This window comes from Porites lutea, chromosome 11 (assembly GCF_958299795.1).
Source record: "Porites lutea chromosome 11, jaPorLute2.1, whole genome shotgun sequence".
Lineage (NCBI taxonomy): Eukaryota > Metazoa > Cnidaria > Anthozoa > Scleractinia > Poritidae > Porites > Porites lutea.
The window spans coordinates 3,871,946-3,886,324 of NC_133211.1; the positions used below are offsets into that span (position 1 = coordinate 3,871,946).

Sequence of the window (14,379 nt, forward strand, 5' to 3'; positions counted from 1 at the left end):
CTGAAACTTAGGCAAAGGAGAATTGCATTCACACAGTGGAAACAATCTTGAAGATGAACGGGCAAATTGCTTACTGAGCAGTAATTTTTATAAGATAACTCAAGGCCTAATTTCTTTAGCAAAGGTCTTAAAAACGTAGACAATGCAGTTTTCCAATCGACTGAGACGTAAGCGGTAGAAAGAAACAAATTTACTAGGTAATGGATAACAAGAGAACATCAAGGTATGATGTAACAGCCACCGTAGGGATAGGATCAAGGGAGCATGAAACATTCGGCGAAACACAGATACGTGAACAAACGTCTTTAGCTATCTTTAACCGAATAGGGACGAAAAACTGTCAAATTTCACGACCGGAACAGCATCAATAGGAAGATTAATTTTATAATGTTACAAATGAACTACTTGATAAGGTCAATTTTTCTAATAAACAATTCGCCGAAGTTGTTTGCAAAGATAACTAGATCATCAGGTGTGGGAAGATTACTCTCATAAGTCAGATAAGGACCATTAAAGAGATATTAAACCAGCTGATCAATAATTTCCTGGAATCTCCACCTCAGTGGTCAATTAACCTTTCAAATTAAGTTCAGAAGAGAAGAATATTTATCGCAGATTTTCCGATATGCAAGCCAGCCAGGGTCCAATGAAAGACCATTGTTAGAGCTTTCCTTTAACACGCTTTAACTATAAAACTGCGTCACCGTCAAACTGATGTCTTCACGCGGTCAGTGCAGTGGTGGAGTGTGCTTGACTTACCATGCAATGCATTACAAGAGGTCCTTCATCCTCTCCTGGTGTTCGTTGCCTTTTCGACTCCCTTTGTTAGGTAGCCTGTTCCAGACGTTTAGTACGGGAGGGTGCAGCGCGAATTTTCAGATTTGTTGCCCAGGCTAACACGTCTCAAGTATAGAACGGAAAGGCCTGGGTGGGCTGCGTCATGATGATTGCAATGACGTGGTTACCAAGCAAGCGGACATTTGTTGTTGACAGAAACACTGATGACATTCACCGGAAAAAGCTCACACCGGCAAAGAAGAAGAAAGCTTTCACTGCTTTCACAAGACGAAAAAACATAATGTTGGCTTTGGCTATAGCCTTACCAATCATTGGAAGTTACATCATTACTTCTGTTGTTCTTCTGAACTTTCCAACGATTCTACACAAAAGGAAGAACACGAAGTTTCGATGTCGGCACATCAGTCATCGAGGAGGTTAGTGTTCCTAAGCGTTTATAGAAAATTGTGTGAAATGCTAGTTACTCTTAAGCTTAATTCCAAAATTATCCAAAGACTAAAATACTTGATAAGAGCAGTTTGACAACAGAAACCGTAAGTATGTTGGCGAAAGGCGTTTGATCTGCAGCAATGCAACTTAAATTAAATTTCACTGGTTTCTTACTCTTTATCAATCGTGGGGTCAATAAATTAAACTTAATATAAATTCATTGGAGCCACAGATTGAAACAATTAACAAGTATATGAAAGCAATTAAGTTGAGCTGGAACCAAATCGATGAAGAATTTTTTGCCTCGAGAGCCTTCATTCAGGTGTTAAATTTCTCTTTGGTGTAAGCCAAAACTGAAGTTTTAGTCACAGTTAATTAATAATACTGTTATTGTTTGGGCTTGGGTAGGCCACCTGTTTGTGAAGGGAATATATGAGCTATGGTTGATGAAAAGGGAGCATTATTTGTTGCTGGGAAAACATGAAAACTAAGGGAAAAAATGGTCGTTCTTGATAAATAAAAAATCCATGTTCCAATGCAATGGCATTTTGTTGGAAAAAAATTTCCTTATCCATCAACAAACAGCTTCCACACTGAAAAACACTGCATGTTGGATTTTTACAAATACAGAATGGGCTGCTTCTCATCCATCTGTTTTGATAATTCTTGAAAATTTTGTTATACAAGGATAAGGTTATCCACCTCAGCTGACAACATCCTCTTCAATCTGCATAATAGACCTTGTCACAGTTTTCGACGCCATCTTGACGAGTAGGCAAACGTGTGAGAAATTACAGTGGTTGTATGAGAATCTAATGTCGAATAATTTCCTTAAAACGGCTGTTCTGAAAAAAATTTCAATTGTAAACTAAAGCTGCAAAGCAAAGGATTGTCCTAAAAAATTTTGGAGGCGTACCTGTGCTTAAATTTCTCCAGAGGCTTGCTTTAGATTTTCCATATGTTTGTCTGTAATTTTCCAAGACTTTCCAACAGACAAATGTATAGGAAATTTAAAAAGTGGTTCTAGGTCTTCTAGTGCAGGTAACGCTTTCAAATTTTTTCAGCAGAATCCTTAGGATTGAAGCTTTAGTTTACAAATCATATTTTTCTCAGAACAGCTGTTCTACAGAAATTATTCGAAATTAGATTCTCATACAAACACTGTAATTTCTCACGCGTTTGCCTACTCGTCAAGATGGTGTTGAAAACCGTGACAAGGTCTATTCTTCACATCATACCCAGCCTCATTCAATATAATTGTTAAAAATACCTAACTCTTCCTTAAAAAAAAGCTTGTAGATGCTCCTCTTTGAGAATGTGTTTCCTTTATTTTTTTAAACTGATTTCTATGATTTTGAGGCATCTTCAACCTTCAATTCTGGTTTTACATACCCTGTAGAAAGTGCTTTCTCTTTGTGCTCCTCAGGGGTCACCTTAGCCTGAAATTCATCCGATTGCTTCAAGTCGTTTTCTCCTCTCAACAACGTCTGAATCGACCGGCCGTTAATGCCGTCCAGTGACGTCACTCACTACCCGAAAACCGGGTAGTGATTTTGATTGGTTGATTGTCTAAACATTCGCATAATTATGCATAATTATGAAAAATTTTAGCGGGATTGTCATTTGATATTCAGCGGATCGCATCCCTGGCATTCTTTCAGTTCTTTCGGTTAGTTCAAACATTTCTATGAGCTTAATCTTTATCTTAAACAGCAAAATTGCCCTTGTCTTCGAAACTGAAATGTTAAATTGAACTGCAAATGAAGAATCATCGCGGAGAGTCGGTGGGTGAGTTTTCATTCAGAGCCGCTTTGTGGTTTCGGCGGCCGGTAATTTTGTTTACGCGAAGTTTTCTGAGATCAATGTTATAATTCGACCTTCTTGCTATTTTTACCGTCAAGTGTGATGATTCTGTTAGCTTTTCTTTCTTTTCTCCTTGTTTTTTTCTTCGTTAAGGACCAAATAGCTTCTTTTCAATTAAAGCAAATCATTTTGTTTTTGAACTAAGTGTTCCGTGTGTGTTTTTATTTCATTGCGTGATTGCGACCGAGTTTGATTATAGAATTTAGTACAACCGGTTTAGAGTTGTACCGCATGCAGTTGATAGTTTGAACGTTAAACATGAACTACAATCGAAAAAAATAAAGTAGTTCTGTATCTTGCAGACATTTCCAAACGATATTTCTCGGTTTGCCACTTGAAAATCGTGTTTTGCTTTTTGCATGAATTAAAGCAAAGGTCAAGGAGTAGTGACGTCACTGGACGGCATTAACGGCCGGTCGATTCAGACGTTACTGAGGGAGTAATAACGACTCGAAGTAATCGGATGAAATTCAGGCTAGGGTCACCTGAGATGTCAAAACAAAGGCATGGAACTCAGATCTATATTGTAGTTAATTTTTTATCCCAGTTAATTTTTATTTTTCCATTGTTTTGAGGTATGGTAATGTATGCTAATGAATTTGAAACAAACCAAAAAGAAAAATGAACTGGGATAAAAAATTAACTGCAATATCTACATTAAAGATATAGCAAATTTAATGTGTGAGTTCTTTTATCAAGAGAGAAAAGATCACTCCCTAACCTCTAGACAGGAACCACCTGTTAACTACGGTCACTATAAAGTTTTTGTACTGACAATGGATTTATTTTTTCTTGTTTATTCTAGGAGCAGCTGAAAATTTAGAAAATACCATGACAGCCTACCAATAGTAAGCATCATTTTGTATTATTTGTTTGAGATCTTTTTTGTTTTTTCTTTTATGGTACTGTACTTTTACTTCATAATTTGCCGCTTATGAACATTACTTTTCTTTATAAAGTGCTCTAAAAATGGGAACAGAGATGCTTGAACTTGATGTTCGTTTGACGGCTGACAAACAGGTAAAGAGGTCAAAGATATTACAGCTTTCATGTTCCTTGAAGTAAGAAAAAAAGATTTTTGGAAAACTTCTGTGCTTCCTGGCAAGTATGCACAGTTACTTGCTTTGCACTTCAAATGTTATGGAACAATGATCACATGCTCTGATAAAGCTACCTTAAAATATATAATTAATGATTTAGTGCCTTCCTTCTAATGGGTACCCTCTTGGTGGTGGTGAGTGTGTTTTTGTTGAAAAGTGAACAAAATTAATGATGAATTTTTCTTAATTGTAACAATGATTATTTTGATTTTGAGCATTACATACAATATTTTTTTGGACACTAATAATAATAAAAAATTTTTATTACTACAATAAAACCATTCACCCATCTTACAGAAATATTACCTTTGATCATAATCAGTACATGTACACAATGTATGTTACCTCCACATTTACGTGTGGAGTCAAGTACAAGTACAAGTACACTTTAAGGTAATTGGATCATTAGCACAATGTAGAAACAAATCCGCCATAATATAGTACAGAATCATCTAAGTGCTAAGAATGGGCTGTTTTTCTCTTGCATAAGGTTGTTGTATGTCATGATAATGACCTCTCCCGAGTGACACACTCTGATTCAGTTATCAGTGACTTGAAATATGAGGTGAGATGATCTCATGAATAAGGTTAGGTTGTTAATAGCGTGGCACACAAATGATGTCAGAGTGACTAATTTGCAATTTTTGTCTGAGTTGTGTCATTTTTCTCATTTCAATGACAAAAGTCATACAAAAGTGAGGAATTCACTAATGTTAATTTCAGTTTGTTTGTCTGAGTTTCGGGTCTCTAAATAGTACCTGTGCACAGCGCTATTACACGTTGCTACTGTAATGATGAACTTTTTTTTTCCAGTAAATTGTATTCTTCTTAGCTAAAAGAAACTAATGTGGAGACTGCAAAGACATTCTTGTGAATCAATGTACTATATCTACTGTTTGATCATCCAGGATGGTTGCATGTTCAGGGCTGAAATGTATACAGCGTACTTGAATATCTGCAATGTAACGATGTGTTTAATGTAAGAAGCCAGTGCCAATGTACACCTAATATTGAATAACACTCTGTTATCCCTTAGGACTTACCCCTTCTTATGAATACACTGACAGTACAGTTTCAACCAGGTATATAATATTACTGGTAGTACTACTGGTGTAAACACGGCTTTTAGCTTTGTACTGTATACTAAGTCTCTGTGGAATAAAATAATATAGCCCTTTTCCTTGAGATGGATAACAGAAAGTACCCATTTCCATTTGTAACTAAATTGAGAAGGGGCTGGGGGAGGGGATGGAATATAGTTTTACTTAAGGTAGTAAAAAAAGATTATTCATAACAAGGGTAATAATTATTTAATATTAGCATATGCCCTCTTGAAATACTAGGAGCTTTGAACACAGTATTGCTTCCTGCAGCACAAAATAATAACATTCATTGTAGTCGAGATCACTGTTTTACATGTATCTCTTATTGTACAGTAAAATTGTGCCTGATACCTTCAACAGCTGTGGGTATACCAATTCCTTACCTTGTAGGATGAATCTAAGAATGCATATTTGGTGCCTTAAATTTATCTGAATTGGAGCTCTGTGAAACTGCCACACACCTGTCCAATACTATACTACTTTTGAATGTTTTGTGATACACATAATAGTCAGTACCAAGTGTCCTCCAGTAATCAAGAGTAATGAAGATACCAGTACATTGTATCATATAAGGAGCCCACCTTGTGGGCTGTATGCATGTAGCAGTGCACAGTTCCTCAAAGAAACATGTAGCATCCTATATTTGTTTGCCTTTTTCTGAGAGTCATGTCCTTATTGATTAATATATAAATTTTTTTTCTCCAGGTGTGGCATGCATGGCAAAGAATGGTGATCGTAAAATTCCCTTACTTGAAAGTGTTTTTAAAGCCTTTCCTGATATTCCAATTAATGTAGATATCAAAAGTAATTCTGATGAGCTTATAGATAAGGTGAGCGTGCATGTAAGAATTATTATGATATTAATATTTTGTTTTACTGTAGTATGTAGGGTATAGATAATTTACATTGTAAATTTTCACTATTATTATATATGTATCTAAACAAAAAAAGGAGACAGATTAGGTTTATTAGGTATTCATGTCACCTCATGGGGTGACTGTTTTTTAAAATACCATTGGGCAGAGTATTTGAACCATTTACTAGTCAAATTACAATCTAGTAGAAGCTCATTACTGATTTTAACCTCTTATGAGTTTCTGGATCCATGCTCACAAACCCAATATAATATCACCCAGCGTAACAAAATTTGGAACAGGCTTTTTAAAACTTGGACATTTTCTATAACAGGTTTTATAATTAAGTGGACCTTAAAGTGTTTATTTTCATATTTTCTGTAACATGCTTTCACTATATTTCATAATTTAGACTCACGAGTTAATCTGCAAGTACAACAGGAAAAAAATAACAGTGTGGGGAAACTTTTCAAAGGAGGTCACTGAAAAATGCTACAAGAAGGTAAGGTTTAAAATGCATTCAAACTGCAGTGTTGTGTAAAAGTTTAGAATTTTTAGAGTGAAACATGAGAAGTTTTATACTCTATTTTATAGTCAGAGTCAATTTTTATATTTATATTGCATATTTTTTGTATTTGTAGGATCCAGAGATTGCAGTAATGTTTTCAATGCAGCGTGCAGCCCTGCTCATTTTTTTGTTTTATTCTGGATTGTTGCCTTTCATTCCCCTCAAGGAATCCTTCCTAGAAATTATGCTGCCAGTCACAATGATCAGGTAAAAACCTGGTTAATGATTAAGTCATCAAATAACCCTTTGAGCCCCAATATTCACAAACAAATTCTCCAGACTAAGTTCCACACATTTCCCTTTGAATTAGTTGAGAGATTATGACAAAAGATCAAAGCTTTTTCCCTTTGGTGATCATTTCATTAATTCTCATGATATTCTGATGGATATTCTGATATTGTTAGAAGAAAATTTATGTTGGTCACTCTTGGTACTTAAGCAGCTTAACAGAGAGGAGTCTAAGTCCCGCATTACCCCATTACTATTATTTAAAACTGTATAAAACTGTATGTGCTGGTGTTTTGCCCTGAGTAAAAGAGGTTTTGAGTTCTGTATTGCATGTGGTAATTTGCTTGGATTTCTTCCCAGGCGATTTGAAGTTCCATGGACCATGAAAGCCCTGTGTCATATAGTTGATTGGTAAGTGGCAAAGTTTGTAGAATATTTAAGGCCCTAGTTGTTCAAAAGATGGATAACACCATCTATATCCATGGGATTAATCTCTTTCCAGTAAATAATGTAATATTTTCCCTTATACTTGAACCCTGGATATTTATCCAATGAATAGCTCTATCCAACGTATCCTGAACAACCACACGCAGGATGTCAATTCTCATTAATTCTGGAAGCAGTTATCCTCAGAATCAACACCCAAATTGTGAGAGTAGATTGCTCTCTGAGGAAAATATTCTCAGGGAAAATAGTCACTTAATGACCAGTCCTAAGGGAAACAAATAACTTTGTTTCCTGAGAATCTCAATGTTTTCTGAGGTGGCTCCGAGGAAACCATTGAGATTCAAGAGAACAGAATTAACTGGTTACCTCAGGGACAACTCATTACAATGTAAATGTTTAATAATTGTTATATAGCCCATGCGGAAAAAAATCCTACAAAATGTACATGTACAAATCTCTGAATTCAAGTGAGCCTTCAACATTCGCAAGTAACAGTGTACTGTTTCCTGAAATATTGCTCGCTCAGAAAATTTTGGGAGGAAACATTTTGTTAGATGTTATGTGACCACAAAGTAGCTAATTTATTACAGAACTGTATTCGTTGAAGTCAGAAAAGTTTTTCAGGCCACTGTCATGTTGCATCTGGTTTTGTTTTAAAGTAAATGAAAAGGTGCCAGTAGTGTAAAAGTTATGACAAAGTGTTGAGTGTTACAGTCGTACTTTGTAAGGAAGTGTTTTTGGAAAATTAATATTGCGCACAGCTCATGAGATACTTGTAGCACATGATCATTTTTGTTTTATACTTTAGGTTTATGGTCAGTCCTATACTGTTTAAACATTTGGACAAGAGAGGAATTCAAGTAAGCTAAAAGCATTGAAATAAGTCTTTTTTTGACATCCCCCCCCCCCGCCCCAGATATACCATTGTTGAAACCGTCTTTTCATTTACTTAGCATTTCTCATAAAGACAGTATACAAACATTCCTTGTGATAAGTAATGATATTAACACGTTGTAGTGTCCAGTATGATAAAATATCTACATCTGTGCAGTCCAAGTTGGTTAGATTTGGTAGGCTGGGGTTTGTAAGAAATGTCTGTGGTGGACTAATAACACGCACTGGGAAAATTTTTTTTGTATTACCTGTTTTAATACATACCGGTACTTTAACCAAAATTTTGATGTTTGGACTGCAGTTGTCTTTCAATGTTATAGAGTTGTCAAAAGACACCGTTTACACTCTTCAGAATGGCAGTGTTTTCTGCCAACATTGTATTATTCATTGCCAGATTTTTCACTACAGTTCTTAATTAAATTACTGTTAACAATAATTAATCATTATGATTAAAATCAGATACTTAGTAATGAGATTGAATCTCTAGTTCATCAATTTTAAAGGTGAATGTACAAAACAACATTGAAAATGGGGACAACAGAGTACCTTGTACGTCATTTACAGTTCACTACAACATAAAATTTTTGGGTGAGGATCAGTGATCCAAGATCACTCGGATCATAGCACATGAAAGGAACAGACGAATCCACCCAATGAAAGAATCACGGTTTGAGTGATCTTGGGTTCCAGATTACTAAATTCACCCTTTGGTTGTGATATTTTCTTATGATATACATGATTATTTTTTGAAATCTGCAGACTTACCTTTGGGTTCTTAATGACGACCATGAGTTTGACTTGGCTTTCAACAAGCTCAAGGTGGCTGGAGTTATGACGGACTATCCCTCAAGACTAAAGCGTTATCTTGCCAATAATAGCACTGCCTCTCAGCATGCCCCTAATATTGTAAACGATAAAGATGAACATAGTGAATTGATTAAAAAACAGTAGGTTTTAAAAAGCCCAAGAAGTATAGTAACAATAGTTGAAGTTATCAAAGGAAAACATCTGTGTGTAACTTCATTAGTAACTGTTGTTATGTAGTGTCTTTAACTCGTTAAAATTATACAAGATATTACATAAACCATGGATCCATAAAATATAACTGTATTACTAAGTTCAATAGCATAAAGCAATAGGTACCGCATACAAGGGCATAAGTTATATAGGTGTGTGTCACATCAATGGGTGTGCTGCACTTGTTGAAGTTCTGAGAAGTGTAATTTGAAGCTACTCAGGTGTTCATGTAAACTTCTTCAGGCTTGCTAAGATGATGTATCATGGGTGATTTGGTTTAAAATAGGGTGTAAGTTTTGTGGCCAGGTGTCTAAATAGAGGAGTCCAAGATTTATATCTTTTCAACTCTTTTAGATTATTCTTACATTCATGTAACTGGAGTTTTGAGTTAAAAGCTTATCGCTCTAGTTAAAAATTTTCTGAGAAAATTTGGCTCAAACTTTGGCTTAATGCTATGTTAAAGTTCACAACCTTTTGAGCTACACTTGTGAACATGCACTTACATTTGACAAGCTAGGAATCAAAAGATTTTGGGAGCAATTCAAGAAGGCCGGGACATTATATGTAGCTGCAGGCAATCCATGGCTTATTGGGTAGAGCAATACATATTATTTTTGGTATTTCGTCTTCTTTTATTTGATTATTTGATACCTATTTATTATAACAAATGACATTTTTCGATTCTCTTCTACTGTTAGTTACTCTCTATTTAAGTAAATGACACGAAATAAGACATTGTCAGCGAAAATAAATAACCAATTAATTCCAAAGCCATTAGTAATAATATATTGTATAAATAACAACTGCTGTAATTCTGATACAGTGGAACTTAAATAAATAGAATTAATAACAATCTGTTCGGCATTTTTGTTTGTCTCTCATTAACTCTGCAGCAAATTAAAAAAGAAATGGAAGATGAGTCTCAGAAGTGCAGGCTGGTTATTAAATTAATAATTCCATAGTTTTTTTTGCTTTTTCTTCCATCTCCTGTTTCAAACTTACATCTCACATCTTATGCAAAGCTTTGATCTAAGAAAAATTGTAGAGAGCCTAATGCTCTGAAGCTGTAAAAATGTTAGGGAACTCTGTTAAATCCAGGATGCCCAGCATATGATTGTTATGCAAAGACTAAGAATTCCTAGTCACCAAAATAGCAAAAATAAGGCACCAGGGGCCAGAGGGTTGTACAAGCGCACAGCCCTGTTACGTCTCATATTGCATGCCCAGCTGTAACTTTCAATTCTAGCCCTTTATGCAGGACAGTTTAATGGTGCTTTCCAAAAGTCAGAACTGGCCAGCTGACCAATAAGTTTGAAAATAAAATAAATTAAAGAAATTTCACTAACAACCCTTCACTTCCATGATACCAATCTGGATAAACTGATCTAACAGTGGTTTTCCAGTGGAAAGCCTTTTGAGTGTCTCCAAAAGGAGTTGTACCGGACACTGATGACATAAAACAAAACAACAACAACCATGAAACAATACCAAACAGATTTTGCCCTGAACAGAAAACAAAGAGGTCTTTTGTTTTATGTCACCTGTTTCCAGTACAAGAAGTGAAAGCGGTGATTTCACCATCTGCAAACATTTCAAGCCTCTCAGATCTGCATTGTACCTAGCCTGCGTGGCAGGCGTTTGAAAGGGAAGGGAAAGGGCATTTTAGGTGCGAGAGAAATGCGAGGGGCGCGCGAGGAGGGAGGGAGGGAAACGCCTGCCAGGAGACCATTGTTTTTCTCGTTTTTAACATCCACCAGGCGAATGTTAAAATCCTAATTGGTCCATCTTCAAAACATGTCACTCACAGCCTTAATACCTTCATCTGATTGGCTGAAATCAACATCCCGCTACTGAGTAACTTAATCGGTCTTTCAGTAATCATTTAAAAATATGCTGTTAGTGAGGCGTGATGAGTTTTCTGTATGGAATTCATCGCTTTAGAACGATTAGAAACTGAAGGCATCAATTTCAGCTTGAAAGGAGAACTGAAGAAAGTAGTTAAAAGACTTGTATGAAGGAAAAGACCTGTCAGCTAGATGAGTTTTGCTGACTGGTTTTGAGAAGTCTTGTCTCCCAACGGCTTGTTTTACTCACTAGAAGAGAGAAAGGAAAAATCACGCTGCCTGTGTGCTTGTTATCTGCTGTTTGACCTCAAACGCCTACCACACAGGCTACGCTTTATCAACGACCAGATTGTTGAAGAAGAAGCGATCTATAATCCTTAGCGATTTTTGGTTTGAGGACTTCTTGCTGGTTATAGATGTTATAAAGCCGCCAGGAACTCATTTTAATAATAATATTGTTTGCAGAATTAGCCTTATTGTAGATCTTTGAAGCTCAGCTCTTCTTTCCCTGGTACCAGCGTTCTTTTGTATTCTCTGCTGGATCCAGTTCGAGAGTCAGCAAATGTAATTAATTTCTCCAACAAACATTGCATGCAATTTGGGAAGTCCAATACGATACATTCAGCAATAACGTAATAGATTTATGCTGGATTTTATATAACAAGCCACGCATGGTTGCGACTTTCTTCCTTCCAAGACGACCACATTTGTACTTTTTTTTAATAGTACCTTCACTTCAGATTTCTTGTTTTAGGAAAACAAAAGAAAAACAGTACGCGAAATACGACTTAAATAAGCCCATCGCGGCCAGACTTATTTGACAGCTAGTCATTCACAGTTGCGTTATTTTTGCATACATAATTAGTAGGCGGGATGGCGAAAACAATGGTTTCCTGGCAGGCGTTTCCCTCCCTCCCTTCCTCCTCGCGCGCCCCTCGTGTTTCCCTCGCGCCCAAACCCCCTTTCCCTTCCCTTTCAAACGCCTGCCATGCAGGCTACATTTTACCTAACTTGAAGTAATGAACTCCAGGTAAATTTATTTGTATAGGCAAGTTTTAAGGTTCATTAGAGCCAGCCTGCTGTTTGTTTTCCACCTCAGTAATTACTGAACTGTCTTTGGATTCCTCCAGTGTTAACTTCTTCACTGGCTCTGGCTCCTCTTCTGTTGCTTGGAAACCAACTGGTTCACTCTGGGACATCTTATCGTGTTCTCTCTTACGTGGAGAAGAATACCCGTACAAAGCCTGTTTACTCAAATTCATCGCCTCTGATAGTTCGCCAACAAATTCAGCTAGCTCACTTGTAAGTTCTTTCCAAAGTTCCTCATCGAAATCAAAACATGTTTCTCTATTTTGCCCTCTCAGCCTCTCAAGTAAAACCCCTTTCGGTTTCTTGCAGATAAACAAGTAGCTCTGAAGCTGAATATAATCATACTCAGGACACATAAAACGACTCTTGCGGTTCTTTACTTCAATGACGGTATCCTCTGTCTCTGCATCAACTTTACCGCATACACTCCAAGTAATACCATCATATTCCATATCCCTGTAATACAGCTCAGGTACAAGAGGACGTTCAATTTCAAGTCCTTTCTCTTTTCCAAAATCTAACACAGCGTTCTTTTCGAGGTGCGTTCCTCGATCTTTGGTAATTTTGGACTCCATTGCTTCGACCACTTCTTTCTTTTCAACTCCTGTCTTAACACAGATCTCTTTCACGATGGATTCCACCGGTTTCTCTTCATGTTTGCACAGTGTTTTCACTTCCTCCGAAATTTGTTCCACGACATTTGCGTTGACCAATAATTGTTCCTCTTTGCTGCTTTTAAAGAGGTTTACTTTCAGAAATGAGAGAATTTGGTGGTAAACCTTTCTCAAGGAGACATCACAGATTATTTTCCTGAGTATAGCACCGAAATCGACAAGTTCGACTTCCCCTTCAGCCCCTTCCAGCGAAGGAAATTGAGTCTTCAATTCCTCGCTTTGTGTCAGTAGATGACGAAGATCATCTTTGAATTGCAAAGCATGTGCAAAGCAAAACGATTGCTGATGCGATCGAAGCCATACTTTACGGAAAGTCTCTTCTTGTGACTGATATCTATGTCGTCCAACCGCACTGGCTAATTCACTCGCAAAAATCACAATTTTTCGACTCGAGTTTGCTGCCGGTCTTGTCGCCATTTGCTGTCGATTGTTGTCCGTTGCAGAAATGAACAAGTTACTTTTACTTCCGGTATTTATACTGTTACGCGGGAAAACTCTTCACCGTGGTGAGGTAAGTAGATATTTTTCAATTTCGATCAGGAAAATTTTCTGAGGGGTAGCATTCAAATTAACCATAGTTTAGCGACAAGATGCTAAAAGGCATTATAACTGAAGTGGTATTTTAACTGTTTACTTCATCCTATATTGAACATTGATGCGCTAAACTTGTCTACTAACTACCCCACCCTAACAGGACCATAACCATTCTATTTTTGTCTTTCGCGTGTGACCTATCTTGTCATGGGCAAGTTCGGGCAAGCTAAGACATGTCAGCATAAGTAACCTGCAATACATGTAGCTTCCCTCTAGACCTAAGAAGTCGCGTTTTCCAAACACTTGAGACGCCAAGGAACGAGGCTGATTGAAAAATTACCATAAGAGAGTCGCATAAAACTTGAATCTCGAAGCTTAAAAATGAAACAAGTTTCGTTTGAGCCATAGCAATATATTGATGGGTCTACGTACTATCAAATGTGTAACGGAGTGGTAGTATGGAGATTAAAAAGCCCTCAATAGCACAAGTTGGACTAGCCTGAATTTCATCCGATTACTTCGAGTCGTTATTACTCCCTCAGTTGGTGAGAGGGGAAAACGACTCGAAGCAATCGGATGAATTTCAGGCTAAAGTTGGACCCCTGAGAGAAGTTCATCAGTGAGTGATGGCTGCGTGAGAAATTGCCCGTCAAGCACTAGAGAAGACGGGGGGCGGTGGGGGGGGGGGGGGGAAGGGGAGACGAATGCATAGGAAAGGGTAAGGGTTTCTTCGCTCTTTCCCTGGGGGGGGGGGGGATGCTTACCATTTACACAAACCACCCATAAAATTTGATGTGCTGAGAGAACGACCCGCTATACAACGTATCCAAATCAGCTTTTTAGACTAAAAAGAGTAGAAAAAATCCATCGCCTTAAATCACAGCCCATATTTTCTGAAGCTTCCCAAACGGGATGGGGCGTACTATTTGATTTTCCA

General features: G+C 37.1%; 2 protein-coding genes across 3 annotated transcripts; one reads left to right on the forward strand and one right to left on the reverse strand.

Annotated features, from left to right (window-relative positions):
• The first annotated feature begins 997 nt into the window (after positions 1–997).
• Positions 998–10,154, forward strand: LOC140951770 (lysophospholipase D GDPD1-like). 2 transcript variants are annotated; one of them, XM_073401107.1, is made up of 11 exons: positions 998–1,214; positions 3,896–3,938; positions 4,050–4,110; positions 4,681–4,755; positions 5,227–5,272; positions 5,999–6,123; positions 6,560–6,649; positions 6,789–6,922; positions 7,304–7,354; positions 8,199–8,250; positions 9,044–10,154. In XM_073401107.1, the coding sequence occupies exons 1-11, from the start codon at positions 1,079–1,081 to the stop codon at positions 9,233–9,235; spliced, it is 1,005 nt and encodes a 334-aa protein (XP_073257208.1). In that variant the 5' UTR covers positions 998–1,078; the 3' UTR covers positions 9,236–10,154. The 2 variants fall into 2 exon arrangements, with proteins under 2 accessions (XP_073257208.1, XP_073257209.1); XM_073401108.1 differs by lacking the exon at positions 4,681–4,755.
• LOC140951769 (uncharacterized) lies at positions 10,146–13,364 on the reverse strand. The gene is made up of 2 exons (XM_073401105.1): positions 12,152–13,364; positions 10,146–10,919 (listed from the first exon to the last, which is right to left on the reverse strand). The coding sequence occupies exon 1, from the start codon at positions 13,323–13,325 to the stop codon at positions 12,201–12,203; it is 1,125 nt and encodes a 374-aa protein (XP_073257206.1). The 5' UTR covers positions 13,326–13,364; the 3' UTR covers positions 10,146–10,919; positions 12,152–12,200.
• Positions 13,365–14,379: the final 1,015 nt, after the last annotated feature.

Bases quoted from the DNA above. Each gene is read 5' to 3' on its own strand.
- LOC140951770 (XM_073401107.1), top strand. From the start codon at position 1,079: ATGTTGGCTTTGGCTATAGCCTTACCAATCATTGGAAGTTACATCATT. The intron at 4,111-4,680 runs GTAAAGAGGTCA...CTCTTGCATAAG, and splicing joins GTTTGACGGCTGACAAACAG to GTTGTTGTATGTCATGATAA. The intron at 6,124-6,559 runs GTGAGCGTGCAT...TTCATAATTTAG, and splicing joins CTGATGAGCTTATAGATAAG to ACTCACGAGTTAATCTGCAA.
- LOC140951769 (XM_073401105.1), bottom strand. From the start codon at position 13,325: ATGGCGACAAGACCGGCAGCAAACTCGAGTCGAAAAATTGTGATTTTT.